General features: G+C 43.6%; 1 protein-coding gene across 3 annotated transcripts; it reads right to left on the bottom strand.

Annotated features, from left to right (window-relative positions):
* Nucleotides 1-2,184: 2,184 nt before the first annotated feature.
* Nucleotides 2,185-5,687, bottom strand: LOC119285757. Of its 3 annotated transcripts, none has more exons than XR_005139791.1 (4): nucleotides 5,136-5,686; nucleotides 4,334-4,514; nucleotides 3,795-4,134; nucleotides 2,185-2,481 (listed from the first exon to the last, which is right to left on the bottom strand). XR_005139791.1 is itself a non-coding variant. In XM_037565085.1 (4 exons), exons 1-4 carry the CDS (start codon nucleotides 5,580-5,582, stop codon nucleotides 3,850-3,852), a joined length of 735 nt encoding a protein of 244 aa, XP_037420982.1. In that variant the 5' UTR covers nucleotides 5,583-5,687; the 3' UTR covers nucleotides 2,185-3,849. The 3 variants fall into 3 exon arrangements, 1 of the variants encoding a protein (XP_037420982.1); XR_005139790.1 differs by having other exon boundaries at nucleotides 5,153-5,685; XM_037565085.1 differs by having other exon boundaries at nucleotides 2,185-3,903; nucleotides 3,994-4,134; nucleotides 4,334-4,443; nucleotides 5,153-5,687.
* Between the last annotated feature and the right edge of the window lie 7,768 nt (nucleotides 5,688-13,455).

Consider the following 13,455-nt stretch of genomic DNA (forward strand, 5'->3'; position numbering starts at 1 on the left):
ATCCGGAGCTTGACTCCACACTCCCACAACACGAGTTTGACTCCGAGTTTTGCGCCACTGAGAAGTACCAAAAGTTGAGTTGTGTGCACGGGCACACTCCCGCTCGACGTGTATGCATGGAGGGATTCGACATTGGCAGGCGGTTTCTCAGTTGCCCCTTAGAGGTTAGTGCTAATTAAGTTCATCATTTTACTTGAGTTAACGCCACCGCTCATCCAGAATACTATTTAACATTGGCAGGGATATGAGCTTGTGCCGTTGTTAACTGGCTAGATGAAGAATGGCATGTCAGGGCTCAGAGTGTTATCACCAAGCTTGCAGAAGATAACGTAAAGCTGAAGAAGAAACTGGTTGATCTGGAATGGACAATCGGTACGATGAAGCAAGAAAGAATCAATCACAGGCAACAGATGAAAGCAAGAGACAAGAAGGAACTAGCATGTGTAGTTGTGGTTGTCGCATTAGCCATATTCTATGCGCTGTTTGCAATGATGATTAGGGGTTTTGCTTGACAGTATTGCTAAAGCACATCTAGATGTGCTCTAAGTAACGCACATCTAGGTCCTATGCCATTCCTGTTAAGCGAAGATTCGTGCAGATATTTTTCTTTGCCTTCTTTTCTTTTCCTTTCTAGTATGATTATTACTGGCTTTATCAATAGGAAGAGCTCAATGTATTGCTTACCAACTATCCTACTCCGTTCGTACCGGTACCGGTGCATAATCCCAAAACTCGTTCCTTGTTTTTGTCCTGAAAAAGGAAATCAGCCAAATAGCCAATAGGAGTCTTGCGCAACCCCGGGAATTTGGAGTGATCGGGTACAAATAATTGTGGTTGATTATATCAGCGGTTAGATAATACGTCAACCCCCGCTTAAATCCCCCCCCCCATGCAAACCCCCCTGCTTCAATTGGCAGTTCCTCTTCTCTGCATACCCCGCGTGCTTAAGTGTCCACCATCTTCATCATCCCTGGCAGGCCGCGCTACACACTGGCACACACTCTACAGCCATGTCGAGCGACAGCGAGGACAACCGTTCGGCCAGCAGTCTGGCGCCCGATGATAAGTCAACATCGGAATCATCCCGCTCGTCTTCCATGAGTCCGGCGTCAAGCCCAGACCTCGATTATATCCGGTTCATGGAAGGGATGCCGCCTCCGGAGTCGTCAGACGACAACCAGACGAACGAGGAGCCATCGAAGAATGAAGAAGAGGATGACGATGATGATGAGGAGGAATGGTCGAACGAGGAGCAGGACGACGACGACTACAACGACGATGATGACGGCGGAGGCGATGAAAAGCCAATGGTTAGCGGTAGGAAGTGTCCTTGCCAAGACGATGTCACGGGGCCATCCAACAACAACAACAAGAAGGACTAAATTAAGCATATTGTATATATCTCTGTTTATCTTGTCAATCTCATCGCAGACGGTTAGTAATATGTATTCGATAGAGATCTTCTACATTATCGCCCACATGTTGGTTTGTTGAACTGTGTGCCCTGACAAGCACACAATTCACAAAAAAAGACCGTATGGGATGTCTATAATGATCGCACACAATACTGATTACTGACATGTTTGTCGGGTATCACATACATCTTGTTATGCCGAATCGTTTGAGTTCACCTCAATCATCGCAAACGGTTCATCAAAGTGAACTGTATGAAGTATATTGCACACACCTTGATCTGGCTGCCCATTTCTGTTGCTCTGTCTCATTGCAAATAGTTCATATAGATCAACCACTACAAGAAACTTGTTAATACATGATAGTCCTCGTTCGTCATAGATCAGCCAAAATATGTCATGCGTCCAAATCCATGACGAAATTGAAATCCCCCATGTATATCGCGTCATAATTTTACCTCCTACCTGCCATGACGGCTCTTGTCCATCATGGATCTACACCAGGCCCACCAAACCCAAACTAGGTTGTGACGGAACAAACCATCACCAATTTACATGACGTGAATGCAACAGTGGACCAAACAAGCCGTCTACGTGGATCTGACGTGGAGATGAACATGGCCCATGTTGTAACTAGCCCAATTAGGGATTTGCCCAATAATTTTGGTGTACAATCCAACCGATTAGCTGTTTATCTTTGTCCTGCCCTGTTTGTTTAGTCCAACCCATTAGCCCCATTTTTTGTACAGCCTATTTTCTCGATACAACACAATTTACAACAAGACAACCAAACTACATTCCTTCAAAAATAGCAATAGTTTACATGACAATACAGATTTCCAACAATCTAATCTGATTTGAAAAAGCAAAGCTAATATCAAAACATCACGAGCATATCTAGAAAGCACTATAAGGTTTTTTTAAGGAGTGAGTTACATGACTTAAAAGAAAATGCACTGCTAACATATTTTAATCTCCAACGACAGCAACGATTGAAGGCAGCTATCCGAAGCCAAGTAATTCCTGCTAAAAAACTTCAATCTCCAGTAACATGGATTAACTACCAAACCTGTGTAGAATCAGAACACATTCAAAATTATAATATGTTATAAAAGCAAGCTCCCAAATGAATCCAAATAGTAATATTAGTTGATTTTCCAAGCAATCACCTGTGGGCACACCACTACTATACTAAGGTACCACGTAAATGTGGGCAACACACGTGAAAACAAGCATAACTACTCCAAAGAAAAGTGTGTCAAATGAAAGTATAATCAAGTTAGCCTACAAGTGACAAGTAACAAACACACATCACAGAACTAAAAGTGCAGCAGTTGGTTCAGCCATTGGTTCTGGACCGAACAAACAGTAAGTGTGTGGGGATAACCAGACTGGGAGCTGTCTATTTTCTCGCCTAGCAAACAAACATGAGATTTCTCAAAGAAGAATGCAAACAAACATGATACAGACAAGTACTTAGTTTTTTTTGTGAGAGGAAGTTGTGTGCCTGTACAGGTATGTAGTTTATCTGGATAAACATTTTTGTACTCTAAAAGAAATGTGAACAAAAGTGAGAGAGACAAGCACTTAGTTTTTTATGTGAGAGGAAGTTGTGTGCCTGTACATGTATTCAGTTTATCTGGATCAAACATTTCTGTACTCTAAAAGAAATGTGAACAAAAGCGAGAGAGACAAGCACTTAGTTTTTTTAGCGAGAGGAAGCTGTGCATGCCTATACAAGTACTTGGTTTTTCTGGATTAAAATTTTCTATACAAGCGATCAGCTGAAAATTAGACACTGTACCACACCATTCCTTAACAAACAAGAATGTTAGTAAAGAAGTGATAGACTAACCCAAGATAATTAACACAAATTGGGCATAAACATAGGCTTGTACAGAATATATTAACTCAATGTTTAAATCGGAATCAGCACCGAAGGATTTTTCATCTAACTCGATGTTTATGCTGCAATTTCATCTCAAAGCACCAACAAATACAGTACTAAACAATACTTGCTTGCCAAGTGAACTTCAAATGGCATGCAAAATATTAACACAGAATATGATACAGTTTCACTAAGAGACCTCCCGCACTAATAGTTTAATTGTGGAGTACTAAGCGTATTACTTGTTATTACATGAAAAATTCAAAATCTGTACTGTCAGACTCAGAACCCATGAACACCAAGAGATAGCAACTCCAGTGGAGTATCAATAAAATGCATAACATCAGGGAGATTGTACAATGCAGATTTTATGTACACAAAAATATCTGTACAGTTATAATTTTACTGGAGCCACACAACAGTCCACATCTTGAACAGCTCAAAATCTACAGCCTGAATAATTCACATCAAGAATGGAACGGTATGAAGCTCACCCTGTTCTGCTCGAGGACTGTGGCATCGGCGTCGATCAGGTGGGAGATGTACTGACTATAAGTCAAAAACATGAACTACCACACAGCTTGTCTTCTTCTGCAGACATATCTTTTACGCACACATGTGTTATTTCAGTGTTATTGAACCTTAAACAACAAATATAAGTCAAAAAAATGTACCAACAAGAAAACTCTTAACCAGATTCAGGACTTTCTCCAGTTGTTGGCTGCTTGTCTTGACTGCCGATGGCACTGCTTGTGCTGGCCAAGAGAAATGGCCGTGGTTGTTCACATGCTGATCTCCCCTGGGGATGGATGGATGTTGGGTGCGTGTGTGCACCTGCAAAAGGAAGAAAATCAATCACACAAGCACGCAACAAAGCACCCAGCAAGCACACACGTAGTACAGCAGCAGCAAGCACACAAGTAGTATGGCAGCAGCAAGCAGACATGTATTATGGTAATAGCAAGAAAGCGCCCAGCAGACAGGTCGACCACAACAAGCAACAGCACGAGAGCATGGGTTGGGAATAAGTTACCTTGCTGGAAAGTGACGATGGGCGGCTATGGTGGCGGCGAGGCGACTCCATGCAGCGGCAAGGCAGAAGTTGGCAGAAGTTGGCAGAAGCAGCGACTTTATGAACATTGTCTTGAGGAGACACACAATCGATGGAACTTGTCAGTTAGTAATACCTTGCTTTCAACAACAACAAAAGATCCCTGTTTATACGATAACAATACATATCAGTAAAAACAAAAGAATGTCTATGAGCCAATTTTAGACGTGGTAACAGATTATCAGTACAAACTAAAACACGCCATAGCTATACACTAACATTTTCTCTAGAGGATATTTTTACATTGCCTTTTTAAAATCATAATTTTGCTTATTTATCAGATGCATAGTGCGCCTCTGCAAAATATTTATGTGCTCTCCCTTTACAAATCAACGAGGATGGGGAAAATATTACTATTGAGTATAGACGTATGCAGTCACAAAAAATGTCTGGTTTATATGTATAGATCGGGTAGATGAATCAGTGGGCTATGGAAAATGTATCCCTTAAGTGTACTGTTTGGTTGTTTCCAGATTAGTATTATTTTGTTACAAAAAACTATCAGGAAAAGAACAAATAAGAATGCACTCGCCAATGTCCACCCTAAGTTTTCAGAGTTTCAGCTGACTTGCTCTAAGAATATGAAACACAAAGGATTCTCCTCTGTTTGTTTAAGCTAGCTGACTTAGCTATTTCTCCTCTGCTTTAGCCTCTAAATCAGATGTTTTAAAAGCAAACTCTGAATGAACTTTATTTTACTAGCTACACTACATCACAATATTACCTTCGGTGAAATATTACCTCCACAGCATTGCCTTGAGGAGACGCGCGCCACGGATGGAGAAGACGGCCGCGATGATGAGGGGACTAACGTCGGCGTGGCTGGCGGACAATTGGACCCGGCCACAAGGGCCGTCCATCTACTCTGGATCCAGGGCACTGTAGCCACCTCCTGTAACTCGCCTTCGCTCGCCGCCGGATGGAGATGGATCCGTTCCCGCCGCCGGCAACCTAAGGGACTTCCAAATCCAGCACTCCCGCAGCCGGTGACCTCGGGGACTTCCAAATCCGGCACTTTGTCCAGCCGCCGCCACTGCCGCCATGGCTCAGGGGTAGGACCGGGCCGCCGTAGCTCAAGGGGGTGGTCTGAATGGGGAGGGGCATGGCGTGGGGTAGTAGGGCAGGGCTCCGATGCGGGGTGGTTCAGCGCTGGCGCTGCCGGCAACGACATGGAGAAGCGCGGGGACGATAGGTGGAGCGGCGGTGGCTGATAGTTGGGGACGGGAGGAGATCGGAGAAGGATATTTAGGGTTAGGCTAGTGTGGATGTGGACTCTGTAATTAAATGGGCTGGCTCCAAATTTTTGACCCCCCACGTTGGAGACTTGAAATCTTCCTCCTCGCGCCGTCGCGCGCTCTCAGTTTCGCTCTCTATTTTTATGTATGTGTAATGTTGATTGCATCCGATTAACACGTGGGTCAAACAAAAAGACATACTACTACACAAAACACAAGAGCCATCCATGACAGTCCAAATGGTACATAAAGAAAAAGAGGCTAGGCCCGACTAGGCCCGGTTGATCAATCTGTGACAGTTTTTGTGACGGTCCCTCGATGTTCGTAGTAAACGAGTTGTCATTTTGAGGCCCATTCGCACTTTGGTAATTAGTGACGGTTTCCATGAGGTTTGCGGGAACGTCATCAGAAATCCGTCATGGATTAACAGGTTTCTTGTAGTGAACCATATGCTCCTCATCGCACACGCAACTAAAATCTGAACTGTGTTTGATGTATCATCTATCGTAAACGTTTTGCACCTTTTCTGACGGGTTTTTTACATCACCGTTTGTGATTAATGCATCGCACGCAGTTTCGTCAAAGGGTCTCTGATCGTTGTGTCACATTAATAGCATCCTGCGGTAGTGAAAGTTGTTCATCAAGAAATTCACCAAGTGGCACAGTCTTATCTAGCAAATTACTAGTATTGTCATAAGCATCATTCATAGCAAAAGTAGCATCATCAATAACTTGTGACATATCAGAATTAATAGCAGGTGTTGGTGTTGCAAGCTTACACAAAATAGAAGATGAATCAAGTGAAGAGCTAGGTGGTAGTTCATTACCTACCCTCGTAGTAGAGGGAAAAAATCTTGATTCTGGTATCTTAAGATTCCTCATAGTGATCAATAGATTTAAATCTCAAGTGACTCAGCAAATAGATCTATGCTCCCAGGCAATGCCGCCAGAAAAAGGTCTTGATAACCCACAAGTATAGAGGATCGCAACAGCTTTCGAGGGTAGAGTATTAAACCAAATTTATCGATTCAAAAGAAGGGGAGCCAAAGAATATTCATGAGTATTAGCAGTTGAGTTGTCAATTCAACCACACCTGAAAGACTTAATATCTGCAACAAAGTGTTTAGTAGCAAAGTAGTATGATAGTGACGGTAACAGTGGCAATAATAACAGTAGCAGTTTCATAGTAATTGTAACGTTAGTAGCAATGAAAGTAACTTGGCAAAGATAAGTAGGTGAAAAGCTCGTAGGCATTGGATCGCAATGATAATTGTGTTGGATGATATTCATCATGTAGTAGTCATAACTTTGGGTGACACGGAACTAGCTCCAATTCATCAATGTAATATAGACATGTATTCCGCATATAGTCATACGTGCTTATAGAAAAGAACTTGCATGACATCTTTTGTCCTACCCTCCTGTGGCATCGGGGTCCTAATGGAAACTAAGGGATATTAAGGTCTCCTTTTAATAGAGAACCGGAAAAAAGCATTAGCACTTAGTGAATACATGAACTCCTCAAACTACGGTGATCACCGGAAAGAATCATAATTATTGTTTCCTTGGGGTATGCGGATCATAACTCATAATAGGTGTCTATAACTTACAAGATAGGATCAAGAACACACATATATTCATGAAAACATAATAGGTTCAGATCTTAAATCATGGCACTCGGGCCCTAGTGACAAGCATTAAGCACAGCAAAGTCATAGCAACATCAATATCAGAACATAGTGGATACTAGGGATCAAACCCTAACAAAACTGACTCAATTACATGTTAAATCTCATCCAATCCATCACCGTCCAGCCAGCTTATGATGAAATTACTCACTCACGGTGGTGAGCATCATGAAATTGGTGATGGAACAAGGTTGATGATCACGATGTCGACGGATTGCACCCTCCGGAGCCCCGAACAGACTCCAGACCAGCCCTCCCGATGAAGAACAGGAGGTGGCGGGGGCTCCGTATCATAAAATGCGATGAATCTTCTCTCTGATTTTTTTTCTCCACGAATAGGTATATATGGAGTTGGAGTTAGGGTTGTAGACGGTCTAGGGGGCCCACAAGCCAGGGGCGCCCCCTTGGGGGGTAGGCGCGCCCCAGGGCTTGTGGCTCTTGGGTGGCCCCCCTCTGGTATGTTTTCCTGCCATTATTTTTTATATATTCCGGAAATATTCTCTGTAAATTTTCAGGTCAATCCGAGCACGTTTATTTCTGCACAAAAATAACATCATTGTAATTGGCTAAAAACAGAGTCAGTCCGGGTTAGTTCCATTCAAATCATGAAAATTAGAGTCGAAAACAAGGACAAAAAAGTTTGAAAAGGTATATATGATGGAGACGTATCACAACTATTGTGTAAGGGTGAGCAAAGTGTCGACCCATGCCAAGGTAGCCATGGGCCTCCTTTTCTAGACGAAAAGGGGTCACCACAGTGGCAACATGGTCACTACCTCTCACGTAATAGTGGCCTCGTTACTACCCAACCTAATCCTGTCGGACTAGGACAAGGGCATTTAATGCATTGTGAGCTGATAACGATACTTTGGCGAAAGGCATCCCTCCTTCCGTGTCGTTGTCCCGGCCGAGCCCATTGTCTTGATACGTCCACTATACGCGTGTCAATAAAATTGACCTTTATGTAGTGTGCTGACACACGTCCTTTTGATGCTCCTCAAGCCGCTTGTTTGCTCGACTCTAATCTTGCCAAGCAATCAACTGGCCGATGAGGTGGAGGTGGAGTGGTCGAAAATCAAGAAGGAGATACTTCCTGGCAAGGAGCTTGTCAGGTATTGGCTTGTCGGGAATTGGAATCTTGTCCTTTAGTACTAACTAGTACTTCTCGATGACCTTCTAGGAGGCCTTCTTCATGGTCTTGTATGTTGGTATCTTTTGTACAGTAGTCCTTCAGCAAGCATTGCCATCGGGAAGGCTACAACTACCTGTACACAAGTCAGGGTACTAAGACACCCATGTTTTAGTGCACCGACAGTTTCGATCATGACTCAATTTGTCAAGTGCTTGGTGATATTGCTCCAAAAACCCTCAAATACTTCACCACTTCCATCCTATCCAAAACACTAAATGACCATCTTAGTCCCACCGAAACACTCCCATCCGTACCCATCGAGATGATCCCATACACTGCCACACACTGGTATGCGTTGGTGATATAGACATGGTTTTTAACCCCTTTCCGCGATGACATTTGGAACCGTCGCCAAGTGAGTGTGGGCGATAGGGGGTCCTTCCCACATGACCTAGGAACTGTCGGGGATATGGAGCCATGATCCAGAGGCCTTGCAAAGTGTAATTGTGTGCGATGTAGCACACACTAAATTCTTTCGCACGTGTGGGATTGGTGATTAAACGTTTTTAATGACGCAGTGAAACCAAATGGTGTGTCGTAATGAACCGTTTGGGAAACAATATGTAAGGCACACGGGCCAACATGTGGACTGTGTGCGATATGTGCCCCATCACACACGTGTTTTTCTACGGAACCTGTCTGTCATGCAAGATTCCATCGTACACGTTTCCCAACAATTATCATGTGCGATAATGTTCTATCGCAAATGGTTCAGGAGCCCCTTCGCACGCATACAAGTGCTGCAGACCATTTATGATTTGTTGTGTATCACCGACGGTAGCGGCAACAGTGATGTGTGCTTTTCGTTTGGGATCCCACCCGTTTCCTGAAAAAATTGCGACTGGGATTGTATTTTACATTGGGCAAGGTTTACTCCAAGCTTTCATGTGTGTAACCGTGAAATTACAAATGGTTTCGGAGCCCTACGCACACGTAGTAGCACTGCAAATCGTTTGCGATCTGCTGTGTATCACCGAGGGTTCCGTTATGATTGACGTATACTTTTCGATGTGGATCGCACACACTCATTTAGTTGAACCGTGTGCGGACCAATTGCCAGGTTAAAACAAAAATATCCCATTTTGAATTGGCATGCAAACAGCAAATTCGCCATAATATTCAATTGAACAAATAGTGTCCACATGAAGAACATTCATCAGATTTTGCAACAATTGCAATTGAACATACGGTAGCTAAATTCCAATGATTTGTCCACACATATATGCATTACATAATTAATCATAGTGTACGAAATATGAAAACCTCATCAGATGGAAAACAATGGATCCATGCATGTATGTTTAGCGGCTAACTCTTACTCAATGTTTTAGGAAAACGCATGCTGAATTCTTCATTATCACTAGTGGGATTGATGTAATGATTCAGCAAGAAGTCGGTGATAAATCTCCGAACCATCATTAAGTCACTAGCCGGGAGCGGTTTAGGGGACCTCGGTTCTAAGATGAGCTGCAGTATTTTTAAGATCAGAATGTGTCATATGAGTGGGGTAGAATATATTAATTAAGATAGACTTACTGGTACTAATTCACGAGGATCGTCACAACTATCAGCAGATTTGCAGATGGAGATCATGTGTCTGCAAACATAGTATCCACAAAAGTTGGTCCCTACTTCTTCCTGAGGACACTAAATTTTTTTGTACAGAATTAGTCATGTATTTCTCCTGTTAGGAACAACCTAACCGGTGTTAGATGTATTATTTTTTCTTTGGACAAAAATAGAAATAGGTTTATTTAGAAGCTTGAACATTTGACTAGCGCAAGAAAAGGTATTTGTAGACTGTTGGATAAATTTTCCGAATATAACGGATTTTGGTGTGTTACCGGAGAAACGATCTCGTGCTACAGAGCTAGTTCCCTCTTGAACAGGTTCCCTGGTTTAGTTTTCCACAATGTGAGCACACTGCAAATGAAGATGAATTTTGACAACATCAATTATTGAACCAGACATGAATGCAAATTAATTTCAACATCATAGATTTCAACACCTATCCATGAATTGCTGAATATGACTCAGATCCTGAGCATTGTTCACTCTTTGAGAGAATCCATGTAGTAAACTGTGTTCTTGTTTGGAACAATGATTACCAATATCCAGTGATTGCTACAAATTAAGAAAGCCATGAACTTATGAATCATGTCGAAATCTGAAAGAAAATCAGGGTATGTGTCATAGTTTACTTGACTTACCATTCATGATATGTCCAGAGAAATGATTATGCATGGGACATGTTTTTGAAGAGACGGACGCCCGTGTTAATGCCCAAGTCCCGTAGGTTCTTACCATCTAATGTTGTGCCATTTGCTAATGCAGGATCTATGAAATACACACTCTCCCTTTTTCTTCTATGCGCGTTCAATCCCCTGAGAGGAATAAAATGCAGTTGGCTATTTATCATTTGCAGCCTTGTATGGAGAAGTTGATCAGAGTTTGTTAAGTACTTACAAAATTAGGCATCTAACAAATGTGGCATCGAGCTCGTTGAAGTTGACAAAGAGATGTAAGTCCTAGAAACTCACATTGATGGAACTAGCATCGTGTCGGAAATGATCTCTGTTGTAGTGGACTAGCAAACCATGATGACATGCTGACATTAGATCCATGCAATATTCATGTAACTAGCGGTAATAGCAGCTGCACTCATCAAAATATTCGCCAACAAGAAATGGCTGGCCATGGACGTAATTGCGTGCTTGAAGTGCGTCTACTTTACTTTTAGCTAGCAACAAATCTACTTCTTCATCATCCATGCCATCAAAAATAATATTACTCCCCGATTCGAACAACCTGCTGTTAATTTGGTTCTGGGCAATGAGTACTTTAGGTAAGAGGCAATCATTCTCTTTCCTCTTCGCTCTCCCGCCGTGCTTCCTCACGGGTGCAGCCTTTTTGGCTGCTTCCTTCTTGGTACTTGAAGCATTTCTGGCAGAACATCTAGTTGGCTGCAAGGTAGACTACCGAGCATATGGTGAAGCTTCGACGGACTGCTTAGTAGACAGTTTATCTATGTCGGACCGCTGAGCTGGTGGTGCTACTGGGAAGGACTGCTAGGCTGCAGGAGCAAAGGCATCGGACTGGTGACCATGCATTAAAACTATGTCGAGTTTCTGCGGAGGTGGTGCCAACTTGTCGGTGTGTTGAGGAGGTCGTGCCAATGCGTTGGTTTGCTGAGCAGCAAGTGCTGACACATTGGTATGCTGGTCACGCGACTGCGGACCGACGGACTAATGAGCAGTCGGTTCTGGACCTACAGACTTCTTAGAGGGCGGTTCTGAAGCATCAGACTCCTTAGCAGTCCGTTCCACCAGGTTGGTCTGTTGAGCATGTGCTGCAGCTGGGTCTCCCCCCGCTGCTTCCGTGGCCGGCATCTGAACCGGTGGTGCGTCTTCAGCAGTTGTAGGCCTTGCCACTGGCTGCTCTGGGGCGGAGGATGGCATGGCCTGTACGGCACAAAGTCGGGTCGGCTGATCATAGGTTGATGCATCAGTCGTCAGATTACGAGTATTAGGTTCTTTGGGGGAAGCATGCACCAGTTGAGGGGCAACATTTGTTGCTCTTGGCGGGGCTTCAGGGATCTCATCGATGAACTCTATTTCCTTTCGTGGCCACTGGATGTGATGTAACAGTGTTCTCCCAAGGTCCTTTGCTCGTCAAAGTCTCCTACGACATTCTTCAGGGCAAATTCATTGAATCCATGCTTTACTTTAGTCACGTAGCACTTCACACAGCCCGGCTTGAATGGCACATTGTCCAACAAGAGGCCCTCTTCCAAGAAGGGTGGGCAAACTCAGGCTGTTGTACCTTTTAATGTACCTTCATACTGTGTAAGCATGCCCTTCTGTGTGTCTTTCATTCCAGATAGATCAGATATAGCATCATCATGAGCAGTTGCAGTCTCAGTGTCGCTAGGGTCAGCTAATGCACAGCTACTCTTGTGTTGTGTTGTCGTGCAATAAGAAGCATCGTCCATGCCCACCTCCCCTCCCATTTGTTGGCTATCTATCAGTGTTAGAGTCTTCTGCATCATCATTGACTCCTCAATATCCTTTCGAACAGATGGATACATGTCCTTCCTCAACCTTTCATACAATTCATTCTGCTTCATTTCACTCCTCGCTTTTTTCATCATGAGCCTCTCTTCTTTGCTGATTGTGAAAGCCCTCTTGTGCGGGACATTAACATCTATACCCCTTGCACGGCCAGATTCTAGCTCTCTTGTTTCTAGAGCATCGGACAGAATCTCACATGGCCCTGAGTTCCTGAAGAACCTTCCAGGGATCTTGGAAGCCTCTAACATCACTTGATACAGTTCTTCATCACGTGATTTTTCAAAGTAAGAAGTTCCGTCATCATGCCTCTTTGCATGTGCCCGCAAGTAGTCTCTGGCACGTTCGCCCCTGATTTCACAAAAGGTCGGTTGCCCACCCGCCGCTACTGCTTCTTTGTCCTCCTGGTCCCATATCGGCTTCATGCCGTAGTATCCTGCTGCACCCATATGGTGGGGTGTATGTTCTTCTTCTGAAGTTCCGATTGCTTGGCACTCTTCTCAGCAAACTCTTTAGTTGCCCTGACCCTTTTGAATTCTGCCCAGTCTGCCTTTGTAATTTGGGGGTATGTGGGGATTGGGTCCTTGCCTTCACTCAAGTACTTCTTGTACAGCACGTGCTTCCAGTTTCTCCAAGCATCCCTACCCTTCTTCAGTGCAGCGTATTCCACCTACATTCTCCACTGCTCTAGAACGTTGAAGTGATCAATAATCTCCTGGACTATCCTTCGCCGCGTTTCTGTGTCAGCCTTCTGAAACCTTGGCAGATTAATGTTGAGCCTTTCCCTACCAACAAATCAACACACACTCCTGAACCTCGTGCATGCATTATCTGGTTTAATTGGAGCCCAAGACTTTAAATT

This window comes from Triticum dicoccoides, chromosome 4A (genome assembly GCF_002162155.2).
Source record: "Triticum dicoccoides isolate Atlit2015 ecotype Zavitan chromosome 4A, WEW_v2.0, whole genome shotgun sequence".
NCBI classification, from domain to species: domain Eukaryota; kingdom Viridiplantae; phylum Streptophyta; class Magnoliopsida; order Poales; family Poaceae; genus Triticum; species Triticum dicoccoides.